The sequence below is a fragment of the Oryzias latipes genome, chromosome 9, assembly GCF_002234675.1.
Source record: "Oryzias latipes chromosome 9, ASM223467v1".
In the NCBI taxonomy this organism is placed as follows: Eukaryota; Metazoa; Chordata; class Actinopteri; order Beloniformes; family Adrianichthyidae; genus Oryzias; species Oryzias latipes.
Window position 1 is genome coordinate 30,717,397 of NC_019867.2, and position 23,353 is coordinate 30,740,749.

Consider the following 23,353-nt stretch of genomic DNA (forward strand, 5'->3'; position numbering starts at 1 on the left):
GTTATCGTAAATTTTGATGATGTGTTTTATCACATCAGCTCTTTCCCTTGTGCCATAGTCTTCAGTCACCCCGCTCAGATCCCCGCCCCCCCCTTAGCCGCCCCACCAACAACTTCCGTTGTCACTCCTTTACAACTTTATCCAGCTCAAAGCATCACACAGAAGAACTTTGTCCAGAAGGTTTATTTATTGTTGCCTCAAGAGTTTAGGAAAGATAACATTTGATTTTTAGGAGGAGAAACTATTAAAGGAATAACATCACTGTTGAACTACAGTGTTGGTTTAACACATCAAACCGTCAAACAGCAAACACAAACTGCAGCATGAACCAATTCTGCAAAGAAAAACCCCAATTAATTTCTGTCACAAACAAGTTTCTTTATAAAGAAAACAGGAAAAAAGGAATGAAATCATCCTAAAGCAATTCAGTGAAAGAGTGAATATCTCCAGCTGGTCTCCTGCTGTGGTCTGCTCTCTATATATCCACACTACACTCCACAGACTTTGGATCCAGGTATTTGTACGGCAGCGGCAGGTCCTTGTTCCTGTCTTCAATCTTTTTGCTCAAAGCTCTAAGTTTTTCTTGGAACTTTTGGATTTCGCTGCAAGGACCCTCCTCTGTAAAATATTCCTCATGGAAGTCCAGAAGAAATTTCTGAAACAACAAAACCAGCTTTGAGTCAAAATGAACCCAAGCATTTGTCTGACTTACAGACAAACATGAAGTTCATGTACTTACACCATCACTGGGAGCTTTGCTGAGCAACCCAACTACCCCCATGATGCGACTTGTGGTCTGAGTGTCAGGCAGGGCTTCCATGATTGAGGCCTCGGTCGCCTCTCCCTTCTTGGTGGGTGGGGGCTTTTGCATGGTGGAGGGGCCATTTAGCATCAATCCATAATAGTCATTCTGCAGAAATGAAAAGCAGAAACATTTGTTCAGAAGAAGATTGTTCCTAAAGTTGTAGAAATGTCAGAAAAGAAAAAACAATGTGAGAATTTCTGAGTCAGCTGTTAGAAGGTGAAGTTTTCCAGATTCTTGGATTTCTTCCAGATCATCAAGTGGAAATGAAATCTGTCTCCAAACAGACAAGTAAACTAGAATGAATGTCAAATCCATTCACATGTTAGTTTCCTAAAGTTCACCACTGTTGTTTTTCCACATCCAGAGAATCCAAAGGGAACATTCTTAGAACATTCTAGACACTGGATGGTCACATGACTTTAAAGTCTGTCCACACATTGGACTGGAATGATCCGTGTTGATCTGTGATAGTCATGTTTTATGTTTCAGTAAAATAAACTTACCTTGTCTCAATCCAAGTAGTATTTTCCTGGATCGATTATCATCAATTTGATTTCATTTTGAAACCATTTTATAGCGGTGTAATTTAATTAAACAGATCAATCTGATTGGATAAATCAATTAATTGAACAATCGTTTACTCGTTGCACCTTTAATCTACATTTACTGCTATTAAAGAGATTTTTTGATGTAATTTGTTGTAGTACCAGCGTAAAAAATGTTTACTTTCACCCCTGATTGTGTTAGTGTTGATTGGAGTTGATTTTGGTTCGCATGTTATCACCTCAAAGCTGCTCATCACAGATAAAAGTGATGGACTTGCTGTGAAATTCTTTAACTCCATAGTTAAAGAGCTAAATCTTCTTCTTTTCAGTCAAAGATGTCCAGCCAACAATTTAACTTAATTAAAACAAGTGTATTTATCCCCTAGGGGCAATTCTTTTTGAAAAAGCTTGAAAAAAAATTACAAAAAAATTATATACAGTACTATAATTCCTCAATCCATGGATAGGTCCAATAGTACACAATCCATCCATCCATCTATTTTCTAAACCCACTTTAGTCACATCCGGTGTCCCAGGAATACTGGAGCCTATCCAGCGACTAACAAGTAAAGCTGGAGTTCTCCCTGAGGGTATTCCAGAAAGCAGGTAATGCTAGTTACGCAAAGTTTGAGGCTAAGGAAGAGGATAACCTCAGCTTTCTGTTTTAAAAAAAAGTAAGTATGTTTCAGGGTATGCTTACCATGGCAACTCATGCTCTGAACATAACCTGGTCTGGAGCAGGTTTAGTTAAAGGTTAGTTTGTTTTCAGAGAGGTGAAGCAGCATGGCGTGTCCATTTGAAGATGATTTAATGGATGAAGAAGCTCAGATAATACTTTTTCCACCATGAGAGGATGATAAGACCACATATGGATGTTGGAAAGATAAGCTTTTTACTTTGATCTAACTTAATTATTGTTAAGATAAATCATTTTTTTGGTTCAGTCAACTTAAAAATAACACATAGTTATCAGACAGTTATTTTCCTTTCATTCAAATGAATTCAATTAAGTATAGGTGTAACTTTGGTGCTGCTATTAGATTGGCACGGATTGGCAAGGAATTGTGAATTTCCTTTGCCTGTCTGGACGGATTTGGGTTTAAGTATAGGTTTTTGACCAAATGTGTTTAGTTGTTTAGCTGTTTTACTGTGTTTTGCCGAGTTATTATACCCTGCTTTGTTTAATTCTTTCTGCACCATGAGTGAGGGGGAGGAAGAGGATGATGATGATATTAAGTGCCACTAGTGCTCTATTATGTCATAAGAACTGAAGTTAAAGGCTACGTTTACACTGCAGGCTGAAACGACCTAAATCTGATTTGTTTTACCCATATACGACCTGTATCTGATCTTTTCATGACAGTCCGAACGACACATATCCGATCTCTTCAAATGCAACCTCCATCTGAACGGCCAGGCCGCACGTATTCGACCCGTACGTCATAGATACACTACAAACTTCATCATTCTGCGTTGAAGTGGGCGGGAACGAGAACATAAACATCATGTTCATCAGCAGCATCACCATGGCGGATGATGCTGCTGAGACCAGTCAGTGGAAGGGAAGCAGGTCACCAATTGGATTCATATTTGGGGCGACAGCTCTATTCAGGCCAAATTCAAGGGTTCTTATCGCAAATTTCTAGCCAAATGGCTGAGCGTGGGTACAGATGATCCTGGCTCCAATGCCAGCGAAAAATAAAAAGCCTCCAAGCCAAATACAAGGAGGTTAAAGACTGGAACAAGCGAAGTGGCCGTCAACCTATCACCTGTCCATTTTATGAAGAGGGGTACAGCATTTTGGGGGATAAGCCCAGCGTTGTTGACATCCATTGTTAACGTTAGCTACTTCCGGAAACAACGAGTGATGTCATTCACCGTTGAGGACTCTTCTGCGCATGCGGTTCACTTCTGGGTAATTTCACGGTCACACAGGAGATCACAAAAGTTCACATTTCATTGGAAATCGGATTTTTTGATTTAATTTTTTTTATTAAGCATTAACCCCTTCATTGTGAACGTTGCCAAATATAGAGACATGATAAATAAAAGTGTGATGCACATTGCAAATCCACACTGCTCTATTAATTTTAATGTTGTAAAAATGAGAATATCTGCAGCCTCAAACTTAGACATATGAGAGTTCAAGAAGTACAAAAAATTAAGATGGAAAAACAATTAATTAAATTGGAGTAATATGACATTTATTTAGATAAATATGTAAATATGAGTTATATAAACAATTATTGAGTTGGATAGACGTAAGCGTCAGGTTGCCTAAGGACCCTCACTGGGTGATGTTAATTTCTCACCATTGCATCCATTCATTATCATTGCTTGCCATTAATTGTTCGTTCGAACCCAACCTTGGATTCCTGCTTGCCAGTCCTTCACCGTACAAACCGAGCTACCCAGCCATATATATATATATATATATATATATATATATATATATATATATATATATATATATATATATATATATATATATATATATATTTGTTTTTTATATATTTGTTTGTTATTTATTTGTTTTATATATATATAAAAGAAGGAATATGAGAAACTGGAGAAATACCAGGGACTCAGAGAAGAACTGGAGAAAGCCTGGAAAGTGAAGGTGACAGTGGTGCCTGTGGTAATTGGAGCACTCGGGGCAGTAACCCCCAAGCTGGAGGAGTGGCTACAACAGCAGCACTCACCTGTCCAGAGTTGATGGCTGCATGCTGCACAGAGCAGGTGAACATCACCATGGTAACAAACTTGACCAGCTCATCCACAGTGTTGAACTTCTGTGGGATTCCTGTGGATTGGAACAAATGACTGCATCACTTCTGTAGATTGAGGTAAACGGATCTAGTTTGGGATTTCTCTTTGTGATGATGAATGTTTCTTCCTCATCATAAATCTGGACTTCTGGGAAGAAGCCACAACGCCACAGAGACATAGAGCAGCTGAACTTCACAACTTGATTAATTGCAAAAAGCGCAAACATTGCGAAAAGCAATTCCTGATCATGCCCCCCCAAAAGAAAATAACCACAGCAACAGACAAATCTGCTAATAAGTCGCTTAATTTCCTTCTGGAAGAAATTAGAACCGGAAGGATGTTAATAATAATAATAATAATATTCATTGAGATCTGCTGACTGCTCCCCAGGAGAAACCAGCGATCATCATAAAGTTTGTTAATGATCTCACATGCGCTGTGATGGTCCAGCTTTGAGTCAAATCATTCCCCTAAAATAGCTGGACCTTTCTAGACTGGACCAGAACTGGACCATAGCGCTCAGTGGAAATGAAGCTTTAGGTAAATAGATGATCATTTGTTTTATATTTTAAAATAAGTAATTAAAGGAGAATTTATTTGTAAGAAGATACCAGAGGCATAAACCAAAAAATGGGATTGATGAATCCACTGAAAGACTAGAAAATAGTTCATGTCAGAGAAGAGAATGAAGATGAGGGGGTCAGTGGATGCGGTGGATTTGCTGTAAGTATCGCCCCCCCCTGAAGGTAAACAGCTGAAGGATTTGCTCACCAGTTCCTGTTTTACTCAGAAATCCATGTTCAAAGATTTCCTGGATCCATTCCTGCAGTTCAATGTCATTTTCAACGTCGCTGTCGTCCTTATAGTAGTAGCTGAGAGTTTCCGTGACAAAGCTTTGAGAAACAGAAACAGTCAGCAACATGTTTTCTACTCATTCATTATTCATTATTGAAACAATGAATAGGACTCTACTTATTATGTAGCCACATGGAAGAACTGTGAGGAAATGTGAGGTTTCTTTTCTGATCTGAACTTGGACTGAAACCCTTTTGATGGACAGTTGTGTTTGCTGCAGACAGACAGACCATAATAACCTGCATTTAGCTTAAAATGGAGATCAGTGGAGTAGAGAGGAGGTGAGTCTTCAGCAGGCCGGCCTGTTCATCTCTAACTTCTGTTCTTCAGATTGTCAGACCTGCAGCTCCTTCATGGATCATCTCCACCTCAGCTCATTCTGAAGCATCACTTCATCCACACAAAGCAGAAAGCCTGAACTCCCTCTGTACTGTCTGTCTCTAACATGGACTATGATGACGGATAGAAACGTCCTGGAAACCTGTGCATGATGTCCCACAGCTCCAGTCCATCATCTCTGTAGTGGAAGTTTTTCACATCTTCCAGACCTCGCTCCTTGATGTCGTCAGGTATGCAGAGAGACGTGTAGGTGAGGTTGGACAGAGATCTCTGCAGGATGGTGTCCATACCATTTCCACCAGAAGCTGTAAACTACAGAACAGACAAAAAAGTTACAAACTTTCCATGAGACTTAGATGATGAAGTCGTGTGATCTTCTTCGCTACACACTTGGCTGAAAAGTCCACCGTCAGAGATGAGACTCTCTCGAGCCAAGACGTTGATCTGCAGAGTGTCATGTGTGTGACGGATGAGGATCTGAAACAGAAATGTGCAGCAAAGGTTATTGAGGAATCTTCCAGCTCATGAAGACACTGCTGCATCAGCTTCAGGTACCTTGAAAACAGGATGAACTCTGGGTAAGTTTCTCTTTAGAGCAACGGCAAAGACCTCAGCCAGCAGGTGAGTGCGCAGCAGGTGATAGTTGAGCTCATGCAGGTTGAAATCTGCACTTCTCACATACAGCTTTGCCAACAGCCAGTCCAGCTCAGAGTCAGAGGGAAGAAAGATGGGGTTGTCCTCTCCGGGTTTCTGCTTCAGCTGCAGGAGAAGATCAAACACAACAAATCCTAATCATCAGTGATAATGAACCGTCAGTCTGGAAAAAATCCTTTGTTCCAGATTAGAGGGAAGATCGGGCCTAAAAAATCCAGCCCAACCCGACCCAGGCCCGCGGGCATTAAAGCCCAACCCAGCCCGAACCCGACCAATTAACTTGATTTGCAGGCCCGAGTCCAACGCAAACGCGAAATTTCAATTTATCCCATAGTATTTTGGGCAGAAAAAAATGCAAGATTTCTTAAGGTTAAAATAATCCACATATTTTTATGATCATGATAAATGCATTTGCACGGGAGCCGGTTTAGCTTATGCTGGTTTGCGGCGCCTTCCGTCCGTGAAACCAGGGTTCGAATCCGGGCTGCCCTGTCCCTGTTCCTTTCTCTACTTCTGTGCCGGTCCCAAGCCCGGTTGCTTTGAGAAGGTTGCGTCAGGAAGGGCATCCGGCGTAAAACATTGCCAAGTTTACCATGCGACTTGTTCGCTGTGGCGACCCCTGATGGGAAAAGCCGACAGAGAACGACGACAACGATAAATGCATTTGCACAACGAAATAACGCTGGAACACAGAATAAGAGGCCAGACAAAGAGGGTGAAAGAGAGATCTTGATGCACACTCGCTTCATTACGCGGAACAATTCTGCAGCCGCGGTGCGTGTTTGCCTTTTCAGTTCCCCTGTCTTAAGTTTATCCTTGACTTCTTGCTGCTCCATATCGCCGATACCTAAACAAAATAGATGCGGACTTGCAGAGGGAAGATTACATTCACGACACGTGCGCAAAGCGTGTTTAGTAGTAGTTCTATAGCAATTACCTTACAGTGCCTTCTCTGTTTTTTCCAAATTATTTATTTATAACAAGTATTCCTTAGTTTAGTATCCACACATCGTTTTAGTAAACATTTTTATAAACATATTGTAACGGACCAGAGTTTGGACAGAGCTGCGGGTGGCCGGCGCCCCCCTCTTTTTGCCAGTCAATCAACGGTGGGCTGGTGACTGGTGGGATAGAGGCCTACTTGTGTGTGTGTGTGTGTGTGTGTGTGTTTGTGTGTGTGTGTGTGTGTGTGTGTGTGTGTGTACGTTCGGTGAACGTTCTCCCTCTGAGTAAGAAGAACGGACCCTAACGTAATGATTGTCATTTTAGTCCTGAACCTGACCCGACCCGAATTTCGGGCCGGGTCAGGTTCTGACTCGGTTCTGACTCGGGCTTAAAATCTTACCTCTATTCCAGATCAAGTCCAGAACCTTCCGTTTGGTCTGTTTTCAGACTGGCATCAAGTGGCCCACTGTGTTAGGGACCAAAGCTTGTAAACAAAACCATGTGACTAAAGATCTCTTCAGTCATTGGCCAGGAACTACGAGGGCGGGTCAAAACATCAAGTTTAAGATGCACGTGCTTCGCCCTACAATACATATAGGGACGAAAATGTATATTTCAATTACCAGTTGTGGAACAAAACCTATTACTTGTTACTTTTGTGCAGCGGTTCATGCTGCAAGGCGGTTAGTGGCAAGGAGACGTGTGTGCTTTAAGCCAGAGTACGCTAGCAACTGTAATGCTGAGGAGACAACGGGTATGAAGGCATGCTGAGAAGTGTTTATGACATTAAGATTGTGGGGAAAACAGTGACAAGTGATGTGGATCATGTTAAAACTGTTTGGATGAGTCGGAATTCATCCGATAACATTTCAATGAGTCGCTGCGTCTCATTGTTGTGGCGTTATCTCATTAGTTTAGAAAAATTTCGTTCAGGTAGCTTTTTGGGTGATGTCACAGCAGCGCTGGGTGCGTGCTGCGTAACGAGACACAGAAAACGGGTTAGAAGCATTTTCAGGGGTGTTAAAATAAACATTCTAACAAATTAACAGTTGGACCCTTTTTTCTGCTTGGAAACAGTTTGTTGACACATTTGTCCGCAGCTCATCTGTCTCTACGTTCCTACTCTGCATACATCATGTGATCAGTGGCTGTTTTGTTTCAGTTGTTTCACTCCAAGGACATATTTTACTCTGACTGAGGAATCTAAGAGCAATTGGACCTCAGTCCAATTGCAAACAAACCAAGACCACCTCCAAACATGGGTCTGAGAGCGGATCCTGGTGTATTCAGACTGAAAATTGTTTCCGGATTATCGGGGAAAACTAACCCTGGTTCATTTTAAGGGTTGTCCAGTCTGAATACTTCAACACCCACCTGTATTCAAGTATGAATGTGGAGAGAAAGAGGAGAGAAAATACACTCCCTGCAATAAAAATGCTTTAAAAGTAACACATAAAACATTAAAGAACTTTTCCAATTCTATTATATATAAATAAACACACAAAGCTGTCACAAATATAGTTTTGGGGTGAATATTTAAAAGAAGCTGTACTTTTGTGAACATGGAATCAGTTTTGGATCTTTAAGTTTAGCTCATGAAAGTTGAGATCTAACAAAAGGTTTGTTTTATTCTAAAGATGTTTCTGTTTCCCTGAAGCTGACAGGAGCTTTGAGCTTCTCTCTTGTTTGTTCTTTTTTGACTCTTTAGAGTTTTTCCAGCAGAAGACATTTTATTTTTGGTTTCTTATGTGCTCCTCCTGAAACAGTTACACACCTATTACTTTTCTGTTGTTAATTCAAATGTTATTATCTTGGTGGCGTCATAAATCTCTGTGAACAATGAAGAATAGTGAACGGGGACTATCTGCATTCTCTTCTCTGCTGTAGTGGAACACTCCACTGATCCTCTCAACAGTGAGGAATCTCGCATTCACAAGACTTTGGTGAGACCCAACCGAAGACTCAAAGCTACATGTTTCCAGCAGGTTTCAGTTTTTTATGGCCTCGGATACTAGAGATCTGAGTTTCCATATCTGTCATCTTGCAGCACTTGATTGATCACCTGAATAGCGATGGGCATCATCATCCCCTCCTCAGTCTGGTGGAGCAGGACAAGCGGAGCAGCCAAGTACTGCTTCTTGTCGTTGATGGTGTTTGTTTCCACTCCGTCCAGAATCTTGTAGTCGCACAGGAAAATGTTTCCTTTCTGTTGAAATGAAAGCGGGAGAGAGTCGCTCTGTGAAGCAGATGGACAATCTAAACTCAAGCAAAGTGTCTGTCTGTGTTGATGTTTACCTCCATTTCTGAGTTCAGACTGACTGCAGGATTTTGGATGATGACAGGAAAGTTTTCAGGAAGGCTTGTAATGCGTTTGATCACCATGGGGTTGATCCCGTTCAGGTACTGGTATCCAAAGAAGGAGTCCTTCCTCCAGTTTTCGAGGACTGAAAGAACAAATTAGCTTGACTTCAGTGTGCTGAAATGCTGAGCTTCAAAACCTGGATTCTTACTGATGTAGACTCATAACACAACAAGTAATCAGGAAGACAAATAAAATATTAAGAACATGTTGCCATTGACAATAAATTTCAGTCACATTGGAAAGTTGTACAATCAATTTTCTGTCTGGTCATCAATTTTATTTCCAGTCAGCTGTTAAACTATCAGCTGTTCTATGACAGTTTCTTTTGGTCTGCCAAACTATTACACTTTTTGGGCAGATCAGAATAGAATAAGAACATGTTGACATTGTACCTGTTGTTGGAGTAACTACAAGTTTGTAGAAATCCTCGATATCCTCAAAACTGGTCCATGTTCTTTTACCCTTAAGATATCCAATAAACTGCTCATATATACTACAAAGAAAAAATCAGCAGAAAAGTTATTCATTAACCTAGAACAACTTTGACATGAAAAATTAACAATCAGAAAAAATACAGGAGCTTTACATATTGAAGTCCTTGATTCCAGTTGAAATAATACTGGCAATGGTGGACCTGTCATCATGAGGCAGTGAACGAATTGAGTTTTCTTTCACACATTCTGGAATTCCACCCTTATAGACATCCCAGCTGAGGAAAACAGAAGAGCAGGAATGTTAAAAAAAAATTGCACAATCAAAAAATGAGGAAGAACAAAAACACAGAAAGAGACCAGACTGGAGCCCAAACTGAGTTAAGACACAGACACAGGTCAACACTTTGGCACCTTTTGCCTTATAGGAGGCATGAGCCATGATGGAAGCTAAATGCAGAACTTTAATAAAGTAGAACAAAAGAGTATAACCACTAAAACATCCATAATCAAGAAACAGAAAGGGTAAGTTTGGAACTTCTTTTCTATGTACTAAATGAATTGTATTTTCTTATGTAAATGTGAATTAATGAGATAAATGCATTGATGAGTAGATTTTCTCACCAGTAAATGCTCTGCTGCTCTCGGAGCTCCTCCTTCCGGTCAGTTCTGAGCTTTTCGTCTGTCTCCTTAAAGTCCAACACAGCTAAATAAAAGACGACAACAACACAAATGTCTCTTGTTGTTTAATGGATGTTGGGCATTTCTTTATTTGTGCTTCTGGTCATTTTTAAGCGCCTTTTTCCAATAACTTCAATATGAAAGTGACTCAAACACACAAACCTTTTCCCTCTCTGAACAAGTTGATATTGCCATTAGAGATCCAGTGGTAGATGGGAAACCTGTAGACTTTTCCACTGGGAGTTTCCACTTCCACCTTTCCAGGGAGCCAATCAGTCGAACTCATCCAGCCTTTCTCAAGCTTTATCATCTCGAGCTCCCCGATGTCTTCAGAGCAGCTCACAGTGAATGTTGACGTCTACAAATCAGGAGAAAAAGCTTCAGAATTGCTGAAACAGGAAGAGCTCAGAGCTGCATGATCATCAGCTCACTCACATTTCCCTTGCTGAATGACTCAAACCAATGAAAGAGCTTTGTGCTTTCGCTCTGCCTCTTTGTGCCGTGCAGAGTTATGTTGACCCAGCATAAGGTGGAGGGGCGGGATGCATTGTCAGTCCAGACAGTCACTTTGTAGTCAACCATTTTGTCTCAAAATGCAATATCTCTGGGAAAAAACAACCATCAGCAATAATGAATGATCAGTATTTTAAGGTTTTCCAGGAAATGCAGGTGATCTGAAATAAGCTTTTCTTACCTCTGTGAGTTCAGGATACAAACTCTTGAGCAGATCTCCTTTGCAGGAATAAAACGTCTCAGCAGGTTTGGTCTTTTATACACAACCTTGTTTTTTTGGTGAGGGGGGGTGTCTGTCACCTTTCAACTGTCACCTGTGATGAGGAAACTTCAGACAGAGATTCCACAGAAACACAAAAGTATCAACAGCAGTCATCAATCCAAGTTAACACTCAAAAGTACAGGTACTTTATCTATTCTCAGGTAAAAATGGCGAAATTCTAGGAAAAAAAAATCTGAATTAAATGTATTTTTCAATTATTTAGCCTGGAAATTGAATCAAGGACAATTGGCCTAATTCAAACAGTTCTTTCAATCCCAGTCTGCTTACAACAGACTGCATCATCAACCTCTGTAGAGACGTTTTGGAAACACTAAGGACAACATGTCAGTCTGATTAAATAACAATTCTTGGTGCCAGCTGACTTATTTTCCATCTGCCAGCCGTGACCTAATGTGGTCTAATTGTGAGGCAACTTTTTGCCCTAAATCCTAGGCAATTTGATTCTGTGTCCTCCAATCTTGGTGGAAGGTTTTTCCAATTTGTCATCCATTATTTGTACAAATCTAAGGACCGCAAGCACTCTCCCCTACTGCAAAAGCAACGCATCGAGCTTTTGGTCATGGTGCCACCGTCTCTCTGTCTGAGTCTTAACCAGAGTTTATCTCTCCACAAAGCTCCAACAGCCCACTTTTCTGTTCACTTCATCAGATCCTCCAGATCAATCAGAAATCCACTGATCGCAGTTGTCAGCTATCGGATTATCAAACATCTGAATAGATAAAATTCTTCCGCAGAGAGGTGGATGGAACCATGGAACCAGATAGTTGGTGTCTCCAAACAAAAAGGTTCCTTTTGGGAAAGAAGGGTCCATATGGAGAAAATGCTGTCAATCAAATTCAAAGACCGGTTTACTCAGTTTAATTCAATTTTTTTTATATAGCCCAATATTGCAACACATTTGTCTCAACAGACTTCAACCTAGTTATTGTACAAAAACATAAAGTCTGTCATAAAATATGATAGCTGATAGCTAAACTAAACTAAACAGATTTAGCTAAAATGGGCATCCCTGCCCTCAGACCCTCCTTCTCTGTGAGGAATAAATTCCTCACATAAAACTGAAGAAACCTCAGGGATGTCCACATGAAGGAGGACATGCCTGAGGTTGTTTCTGTCTCTTAGCATTTGATAACATTCATGTAATTATAGGTATCACACCCTTCCCATTTTTTCAACTATTTCATTTGAATTACCTAATGAATCCCTTATTTACAACCCACACAGCACATGTATATCTGGATGATATCAACCAGAAATTGGATTTTAAGAACCAACATAACATTGCAGGAAAAGTTGCTTTTTGGCAACATGTAACCCAGATGTCAGTCTGTGTTCCAAAACAGTATTGGCTAATCAGTGTTGACATCAGTATTTTAAATTACAAACTGCCTGCCTGGGTGTTTAAGAAATAGTCTTTGTCAATGACATATATATGTTACAAAACTGTCCTTTTAGTTAACATTGAAATAAATACACAAGCAGTTGTTTTCTGTGTCTTAAATGAGCTTATGTCATCTCTGAAAGTTTCATCACTATTTCCACAGTTACCCCCCCCCCCCCCCCAATACTCAAGAACCTTGTCTTTGCTAAATAGTTAAAAATTACATTTGACTAAGAAATGTCTCAACCGTGTCAAAATCACAGCTACATTCATAAACTAGACGGCCTGAGGGAGAGAGCAGTGTCACTGTTGACGCTGAAGCTTCAGGAAAGGAGCATTATCATAATAGTGCAGCTTCCTGCAGAGGCAAAGCTAGAATTATTTTTTCTTTGGGTCTACAAGGTTTACTGCTGCTATTGGATCTCTGATAAAAACCTGCATGTCTTCAGTCTGTACAACACTTCCACTATATTTTGTGGAGAGTAGAAGGACCCCATAAGAAATTAAAAGAAAAAAGAAATTCACTTCTGGGTTGTGTAGGCTGGGACTCTTGGCATGGAAGTGACTATTAATTGATACCCCATTGTCTCCTTACCCACAGTCTCCCCCACTAGGCTACAGACCAGCACAACCCCAAGCAAACATTGGTGCAGCAAAAATAACGGCGAGCAATTTTGGAGCGGTCCAGATGTACAGTTTTTAGCCAGATGGCGGCTCAGATGAGGAAAATGAAGATGGATCTATATTTCTGAAAGTGGATGCATCGAAATTGGGGTAAAAAAGGGGGACTTTGGCCCACCCATGGTAGTTGCCCTGTCACCGGAGATTTTTCAAACCGCTGGCTTTTAACTAAAGAAATCCTCAGAAACGCAGTCTTAATCTTGAATTATTTCATATATGTCCTCCATCATGAGAAAAATTCTACAAGAACATGCTAGAAACACTTTGTCATTGGAGTGGGTCTTTAAACAAAGTGCTACAGTGCTTTTTTTAATCAATAGATTTCCCTACGCATTTGAAAAATCTTTGTGAGGACTCTGACTGGCAAAGGGGACCACCATTTTTGAGGAAGCCTATGACTGAATGGCCAATAAAGTCAGCCAAAGAAATTGCTGCCACTGCCAAAGACGGAGTCAACAAACTCCCACGAAAAGCTTACTCCTCTGCCATCACAAGAACTCAGGCAAAAATCCAGACAAATGCGCTCAACAATATGGTTCAAAGTAGTCCAGAGAAGGCATTTTGAGAGTCCAAAGTGGAGATTGTTCATGGTTACAGACCTTCAGCTGGAGCAGCAGTCAAACAACTCATAGATATGACAAAAATCAGCAGTTTAATGAGATTACTCAGGATTATTGCTTGGCTTTGGAAAGCTGTTGAAATATGGAAATAAAAACTGAAACACAAAAAAGATAAATCAAAGTTTCCCTTTTAAAAGAAGATCCAAGAAATGCAATTAAAAAGCTCACTGTGGAAGAATTCCAAGATGCTTTCAGAGATGTGTTCCACGCTGCAAGAAGGGGTGAAATTTGACGATACCACTCTGAACAGAATTGTGTACAAGGATGAGGAAACAGGACTTCAAGTCTGCGATGGAAGAATCCAAAGTTTTGATGAGGAAAAGACAGCAGTGCCCCTTTTGCCATGTAACTCCTGGGTGTCAACGCTCCTCGCACCGAGAAGCACACAAAGCAAACCATGAAGACATTGCTGGAACACTCATGAGGATGGGGAAAAGGGCCTGGGTTGTTAAAGGCAGAGGACTAGCTAAAAAGGTGGTTTTAGCCGTGTGGAGTGCAGAATGACTAAAGCCAAAAATTGTAAACAAATCATGGCTGACCTTCCTCCTGAGAGAACACGTCCAGCCCAACCCTTTGAGTTTACCACAGTTGATCTGTTTGGGCCCTATCAAGTGAAAGATGGAGTAAGAAAAAGGGAACGACTTAATGTGTATGAAGGGATCATCTTTTGTATATGGCTTCCAGAGCTGTTCATTTTAATGTCGTAAGTGATCAGTCAACTGAAGGTTTTCTGTTGGCCTACAAGAGATTCACTGCCATCCGGGGTCACACAAGAAAACTCTGGTCAGATTCTGAAAGCAACTTTGTGGGAGCAAAGCCAGCTCTTGAAAACCTGTATCTGTTCTTGGATCAATTGGAAAAGTCAGATATCCAAAATGAATCTGCCCTGTATGGGACCAATTGGAGTTAGAAGATACACCCTGCTGACTACCCCACAGAAAAGGAGCAGCCACAGCTGGGTGCTAAAAAGAGCCCAGCATAATCTAGGTGGGGATGGCATATTTACCTGGGAAGAATTCCAAACCTTTCACTACATGGCAGCCAATCTAACCAATGAAAGACCCATAGATGTAAGAACTCACACTCGAGAAGACTGGATAAGCTACATAACACCAAACACCTTACTGCTGGGAAGAGCTGGTCCTAAAGTTGACTCCTGCACTTTTGAATTAGCAGGCTATCCATTCAAAAGACTGAATGTCATCCAAGTAGAAGTGAACAGATTCTGGAAGAAATTGAGCCAACTTGCTGGATCAAACCTCTTTATTTGGAGCAAGTGCCACACCAAGACACGGCAAGTACATAAAGACATTCTCAATGGATCGCCAATTTCCGGGGTGACACTAAACGCGTGGAGAACAATAGAGAGCGCTATATTTCAGTGAGACGGGACTCTAAAGGCCCGTACACACCGGGACGAATATTCGCCAGGCGTTTTTCGCCAGCGTTTTTCGCCGCGTTTTTTGTGTTCACACCCAGGCGATTTTCGCTGGCGATGAACCGAGTGAACATGCAATTTCATTCCCTGACATTAGATGGCGCTTAATGTAAATCAGAAATACTCCTGTACACAAGGTGGCGCTGCACAACTTTACGCTTCTTAAAGTCGCTTTTCACTCAGAAGAAGAGAGCAAGTATTTACGCGCTTGTCAGAATCATACAAAGAAAACATGGATATCTCAAGCACCAGTAGCTCCAGCTCCAGTTCCAGCGAAGAAGACCAGAATCATGCCACAGAAGATGACCATGATTGTGAGCAACGGCTACAAGGCTTTGAACATTGTAGAGGGCAGCGGGCATCTGTGGAGGCCCAAAATGTCCGAGAACTGTACAAAGAGTACTTCAACTCACCAGCAGGAGAAGTTGCTTGGCAGTATGAACGTGTGAACCATGCCCTGTGAAAACCGCTAGTGTATGTGTGTATATATACAATTTCTGTGAACTTGAAGACACTATCAAATCTATTGCATCTGATTCTTCATTAATTAATATGGCAGCACTCACAACAAATTAAACATTTTTGATTTGATATGTTCTAGCAAAGTTAAAGTGTTTTTTTTTTTGTAAAATGTAAAGTAATTTGGTCACTTCAACATATACTTATTTACAACTAAATGTAAGGTGTACTTTTTAAAGTGTGTCTTTTTAATAAACATTTTTACTAGCTTTTTCTTTAAGATGTTCTCATTCCCTGCACAATGCTGTGCACATAAGTTATGTTCCTGTAGATGTTGCCTATAAATGCAGTGACTCAAATTGGGCCCATAGCTATTTCAATAAGGTCACGTATACTTATGTCCAAAGATATGCAAAATCTCAAAATGTTACATTACTTTCAAGTCACTGATGCACAATTTCTTTAAGAAAAATGAAACGTTTTATTTTGTATGAACTATGAGTTGCAAGAACAATCACAAAGAATGTAAACAAAGGAGCGTGCAAATAAGTCAAAATGACTGCTGTGCAAATGAACAGTAGTGCAAATGAACAGTAGTGCAAATGAACAGTAGTGCAAATAAACATTTATGAAATACCTATTTACAAAGAAATTTAAAGAATATGAAACAAAAAAAAGAGAATTTAAATATATTCATTAAATTCTAGGGTTGCCATGAGGTAGAGCAGCCATAGTTTGGTGGGGTCTGCGGGGGGAGCTGGTTGTAGGACACCGGTGAATGCTGTGGAAAAACAGAGGCCTGGCCAAACTCAGCATCATGCAATAGCTGATGGATTCTGAGTTTGACCGAAGACTGTACAGCTGGGGACAGTCTTCTTAATGTTGGTATTAAACCAATAGCAAACAGATAATTTTCATCATTTAGTTTTTCTCTTTTTTGCTCTCTGTGTTCCTCTTTTTCTCTTCTCCGTTCCTCTTTCTCATTTTCCCTCACTTCCTTTGACAATAGGTACTGGTCCAACAAGTCTGGTGTCTCAGGCCTTTTTCTTTTGTTGCAAGTACTAGGCCTCACAGTTGGGCCGGAGAAGGTCGATTCTGAGGATGTGCTTGCAGATCCTTCTCTGTCGCTGACATCTTTACGAATTACTTGATGAACCCCTTCATCCGTATTTTCCTGGGAAATATTACTGTGGACACTGTAAAGACAAATTCAGTTTACATCAGAAACAATGACTCACACTGTGGGCCATGCCACACTCATGCCCATTTTGACAAATTAATGTGTAATGATAATATTACCTTCGAAATTCCGTTGATGCTGCGAGGAACTCCATCACCTTCATAAATTTCCAGGCCTTCTTTTGTTTAGCCGCCTGTCCACTTCGGCAGTCTTCTTCGCGCTTTTTCCGCGTGTATGTGTCTCGCAGGCTCTTCCATTTTTGTTTTACCTCCTCCACTACAGCACACAAACAATGGTGATGGTCAAATGTTTGTTGGAACGTACATGCAAGACAATTAAATAAAATGAAACTCGACATCAAGGCCCATTTGCTGTGCAATGCCACTCCATAACTGTTCTCTTTTGTCCAGATTTTTATAATCGCTTTCGCGTTTGTCGTACAGTTCTTTGTGCTCGGACACCAATGAGACCAGCAACTCCACATTCATCGTGCCCTGCATCTTCTTTGTCTTCTTCGCGGCTGTGTAGATGCAACTCGGCGTCTGTCTTCTTCGCTGGTATGTGTGCTCAGCAAGGCAGTTTTGTGTTTGAGCGCCCCCAAGTTGTCTTTTAACTGTAACTTCAGAAGCTCCAGACACGTGTGCAAAAGTGCCATTCTCATTGGTCGAATAGATTTCGACGCGAGGCGTCAAAAAAAAAAACGAACCCGAGGCGTTTTTTTTTTTTTGACGCTTTGACGCGTGGCGTTTTTTCGCGTCGGTGTGCACACTCTCATTGGTGCCCTTTGTTTAGTCACAAGGCGAATTTCGCCGGCGAAATTCGTCCCGGTGTGTACAGGCCTTAAGGTTTTAATGACGGTGTATGAAGATTATACGCCCATCAAAAAGTAATACGGCTGCATCATCAGCAAAAGAAAGAGTTTCTGCTTGGAGAAAAAGAAAAGACAAAGTAAACACATGAGTTTCTATCTCATTTCCATTTCATTGTGACGCATATATATATAAATTATCCAACTTAAATGAATCACTTCTATTGGTAAAAAGTAATTTAGTTAAATTTATTCAACCCAATTTCTTATGTCTATCCAACTCAATAATTGTTTGTACAACTCAAAATTACTTAAAATGTCATTTTACTCCAATTCAATTAAATGTTTTTCCATCTTCATTTATTGTACTTCTTGAACTCACATTTGTCTAAGTTTAAGGCTGCAGATATTCTCATTGACCCTGACCTTGGTTTGTTCGGGTCATTTGGAAATGTTAGAACAACAAAGAATAAATCTATTCTATTCACGACTAAGTGATATCCAACAAAAATACAATTTAAAATGTTTCTATTTTTACATATAGTTTAGTCTCTGTATTTTTTCAAGATCTTCCTAACACAAAGATAATATCACACAGCTAAGAGGATGGAGAGAAAGAATCAGGACAGAAGAGGAAAGAAACAGGTTGGTCTGATGGTGGAAATTCAGGGCAAAGCCAGTTAATATCAAGTCAGTCATTTAAAAAAAAAACATGTGTTAGCTAGATGTTTAATTTATTTAAAACATGAAATATTGTTGCTTGGCCATCTGATTTAGTAGAGAAGAACACAGACAAGAGGTGAAGGAGACAGACGTGAGGTTGAAGATGCATCTGATAGAAAAGAGAGCAGAGATGACTTAAAGTAGGAATAATTGAACTATTAAAGTAATAAAAACCTAGAGGCTCATTCTGGTTTAAACTTCTGCTGACCACCTATTCACTTATTTTAGCAAAACAAGTGCAGACATATATGACAAGTCAGTCCCAACAGAGAAGAACGAGGAGAGAGGTTCAGAAGAGGATGATGATGATGATGATGATAATGATGATGATGATGATCATGATGATGATGATGATGATGATGATGATAGAGAGAAAGAGAGCCGATCAGCTGATGATGAAGAGGGAGAGGAACAGAGAGGTAAAGAGGAGAAGGCTGGGGCAAGGCATTACTCAGAAGATCCTTCTGAATGACATTCACCACCCAAATTTGGGGAATCATTGAGGCAATGCACGGTTAAAAATAATAATAATCCATAAAAAAGTTCTAAGTAATGATAAACGGGTGATGATATAGATATAAGGGATTTATATGATCAATTCATTTGTATTTTTTTAATTTCTTTCCTTGAAACAAAGCTGATTGTTTTCAGTATATGTGTAAGGACAGTGAAAATTAGCCACTCCCTTGTTAGTTATCTTAGTTATTTTATAATTTTTTAATTTTAAAACCGTAGAATGTGGACTGAACTGTAGACTGTAAAATATTGTAGTACTGTAATGGCCAGCAAGTAGAGCTAGCGCCTTCGAGGAAGAATGACGTCATGCTGGAGCACGCAGGGCAGCATGAATGAGAGGGAAAAGAAGAGAGTTCTGAGGAGCACTGACAGTTGGTTTTTCTAGAAAGTATCCACATGTTTGTGTTTGAATACGCTGCTATACTTGGAAGAACCAATTAATTAAATGCACAAAATGTTCAGTGGTCTGCTGTTCATTTAAAGTGTGCCACATATGTCTTAATTACCTGAGATTCTTTAAAAATTCTGTATAAATTTAAGATTGGATTAAAAAGGGGATTGGACTCGATAAGTAGGGCTGTTGAACTTCAATCAAAGCTCTTTTTGAACTTTGCATGTAGTCATTTGTCATCATACTTCTGTTTAAGATTTTTCTTTTTTCATCATTTCAATAGAAATACATAAAATCATGCTGTGTACTCTGACTTAAGGGAAAATAAATACATCTCTAAAGGTGAAATCTGGTTAAAAAAATGTTGGTTTAATACAGTAAATATAGTAAATAGTATTGAGTAACCCGGGGGTTTGAGTCACAGATCATTTAGTTCAGAGCAAATCACTTTGCTTTAAGCAGAAAAACTGTAATCAGGTTTTCTGAAGGGATTGAGTCAGACAAACAAACTATGCAACAAACGTTTTTCCCAAGAAATGATTTCAAACGTCTCTTTCTTTAAGAAAGGGCTGCAACACTCCACAGTTCTTAGTGATTACAGTTTTTCCCCATTGCTAAAACCAGTGAGTTCTATAGAATTGAGCTGGATTCTTCAGCCTTTTTTGAGCCAAGCTTTCCTTGATCCAATAAAGGAACACCAACAACCAAAAATGGAAAAAAATAAACTCTGTTGTCTGTTTTGATGTACAGTCCCTTCATGATCTTGCATGCTTTTTTTGTAATACCTGAGGCACAAAACTCTGTTTTTATTCTAAAAATTTGCAATAAATATTACAATTGTTTTCAATATTAATTTACAACTAAATTAGTTTAAAAAAAATTCCCAGGTAGTTGTTTTTCCTCCAATTTACATATTATGTAACCTAAAAATAAAACATTAAAAAAATTTGAACAAAAACAATATTCTCTCGGAGCAGTGATTTTCATTGTTTTTTAATGTTTGCGCAAGAGCAACTGTAGTTTGAAAAAACATATATAATCACAGCATTCCTGTTGAATTTGAAATAAAAAAAGACCAACATGTTTATAAGTTAGGTTGTAACTAAAAAAAAAGTGAACATTCTGAAGTTTTTTCTTTTGTCTAAATCAGAAATGTAACTTTGGCCAAAATGTTTTATTTCTTTTTGGGAGATTAAATGGTTTTGTCTTAGTTAAATGTGTCTGTTGACTCAACTCAACTTTAATCCTCTTTCTTTTAATTTGTTATACAAAATTTTCAAATGTCAATAAAGTCTGAAACTGAATTTATTTTTAATTGTCCATTTTGCAAAAATGTGTAAAACAACATTTAGTTTGACGTTTGACATGTCTGTTTTAAATACGACTCTTGCTTGTCTTGAATACAAAATTTCCCATGAACAAATGCCAAAAATACGTGACGGGGTCACAGACGTAAATATCGAGTCCCAAAACATTAGCTGTGTTTATATGAACAAAAGTAATCGGAATTAAAGCCGCAAGCGTTGGGTTCTCCCGGCGCGGCGGGGGGGCTGCTCTCCTGGTTGGGCTGGGGCGGCGCCCTCTTTCCCTCCGTGCCTCCCTGCTCTCTGGCTCTGGGGGCCTTGCGGCGGCCCTGCTGGCCCTGGCCTGGGTGGCGGGCTTGGTCGCCCGGGCGGCGGTTGTTCCCTGCCGGTTCCCGTGTGGTGTTGGGGGGAATCCGGCTGCCGCTGCTGGTGCGGTGGGGGTCTTGGGGTGGGGATGGCTGGGCACTCTCCCTCCTTCTTTTCACGTTCCACCATCCATTTTAGAAGAACATAAACACTCACCTGAGCACAGGTGTCAGCTCAACAGACTGAATGACTGAAATATTTCACACTAGTTGGTTTTAAGGCATAAGTATGCGTGTGAACACTATCTGTTTTGTGTACATGTCGACAGGTGGACATTTTTGCAACTAACAGGTGTGTTTATAACATTTGAGTGTGTGTGTGGACAGGCTCCGCCCTCTTTTTTTTTTTTTTTTTTTTTTACATTTGAACCTTACCATAATGATTAACAACCAGTAAACTTGTTGCTTTATGCTGCTTCATGGTCTTATCCCCCTTCCCCTCCTATTATCACCCCCTACCCCCCCTCTCTCTAACGTCCCTCTTTCTTCTTCCCCTCTTTCCTTTTCCGTCCGGTCCAACACCAAAGATTTTCAGACGTGTTTGAAATTAATAAAGTTTGGCCTCAATTACAAAAGGGGTTTGTTCAGACATACCTTTGGTTTGTCTGAAGATTAATAACCCCTCTTGTTAAAGTAAAATATGTCCAACCCAAGAGGCCCTCAGCTCTCATCTGTCTGCCTAGCTGTTGGACAGGACAAGTTAAAAAAAAAAAAAAAATAAAAAAAAAAAAAAAAAAAAAAAAAGCCGCAAGCGGCGTTGCATGGCACAATTCTACGCACCACCGCCGCCCTCACCGGCCCCACTGCCCTCACCGGCCACCTTTGATCAAGGCTAGTCAGAGCTGCGTTTGCTAATTATGCTAACAATGCTAACTATGCTAATTTGACTTAAAGTGCTAGCATAAGGATCAGCATCATCAACTGACTCAGAAAAACACATTGCTCCATTGGTGAGAGCTATATGTCATAAGTTGATAAAAAAACCACTTTTTCCAAAATGGTGGCTTTTCTGTTGATTTTATCTCCATAGCAACCGGTTTGTGTTTTGGTCACCTCGGGAGGACGAACAGATCGACGTCAGTTTCAGACAAATCGAAAAAAATTAACTCTTTGTTGTCCTTAGCAACAGTGGTTTGTGCTAACCACGCCCACATTTCTTTATATGTCCATGTCCAGGGTTTTTCATTATGTTCAGTTCCTGACATGGATGCATGCATTAACTTTTCACTGTATTCCATTGAATGGCATGGGAGTTATAACAGTGCGCCCTTTTGCTAGCTTGCCACACGCACGCCGTTCAAAATGTACAACTTCTAATTCCAACATTATTGACCACAGTAGCTTGCCAGTGATGCCCAAAAGGTTTCGAGACGATCCCTGAAAATTCCAACGACAAATTTACCTTTGCACACAAGTGGGAAAGGTGTTTTTTTATAGAAAATTCAAGATAATGGCCTTTACCCGAGGTCAAAGGTCAACGAAACTCCAGGCGTGATTGTAGACTTACGCTAGGGTCATGTGAGTCAAATTTCATGAAAATCGCTCGAACAAAATTTCATTTTTCAATATTGTGGGAAAACACAAAAATCGCCAATTCTCGGAGTTCGCCACAAAATGGCTGCCAAGCCGTAGGTCGTGTGGCCGTCCCATAATGATTTCAAAACTTCTTTGGGATATCCCCGACACGTGTGTTTTGGTTTCGCAAATGCATTTTGAAGTACATTTTGTTCGGCCCCATATATGATTTTCGGCCCATTCATTTTTTTGACGGGATCGCTGGCCGTGATGTCATCGTCTTCGGGGGGGTGACGTTGACTTTGTGGAAAATTCATTTGCAGTTTATCCCAGGTGTGTGCACGTTTTGGTGACTTTTCGAGCATGCGGCGGGGGTCACATTCTTGCTAAAAGGCGGCAAAGTCGTTCCAACTGCGAAAACAATATGGTCCTTGCAATATTCATTTTGAAATTCCGCTAAGGGAACAGTGTTTTTCTAAAACATTTTTCTGCTGACGTAAACCCATGCAGAATATAATTACATTCAGATTTAAAACCCTGAAGAAATTTTGAAGAATGTTTTGTCATTTTTTTGCATTCCTGTTTGTTGTTACTTCTGAGTTATGATGTGGAACGTTTGGGATCGGTAATTCAAAGAACAGCTGACTTCATTTTTAGATCACTTTTTATTACAGTGTACATGGATTATTTTTATACAGCTCTTCAAATGGACAATAGGTGGCGCTAATGCTCTTTTTTTCTAAAGTTCATCCTTTTTAGAAAGTGTGTGTTTGTTTTACTGCTGTGTGGC

At 40.1% G+C, this 23,353-nt stretch overlaps 1 protein-coding gene across 1 annotated transcript; it reads right to left on the reverse strand.

Annotated features, from left to right (window-relative positions):
- Nucleotides 1-167: 167 nt before the first annotated feature.
- LOC101161284 (arachidonate 8S-lipoxygenase-like) lies at nt 168-10,696 on the reverse strand. The gene is made up of 13 exons (XM_023958646.1): nt 10,549-10,696; nt 10,330-10,411; nt 9,861-9,983; nt 9,667-9,767; nt 9,208-9,356; nt 8,975-9,118; nt 5,869-6,072; nt 5,704-5,790; nt 5,456-5,625; nt 4,891-5,012; nt 4,053-4,153; nt 740-910; nt 168-655 (listed from the first exon to the last, which is right to left on the reverse strand). The coding sequence occupies exons 1-13, from the start codon at nt 10,694-10,696 to the stop codon at nt 476-478; spliced, it is 1,782 nt and encodes a 593-aa protein (XP_023814414.1). The 3' UTR covers nt 168-475.
- Between the last annotated feature and the right edge of the window lie 12,657 nt (nt 10,697-23,353).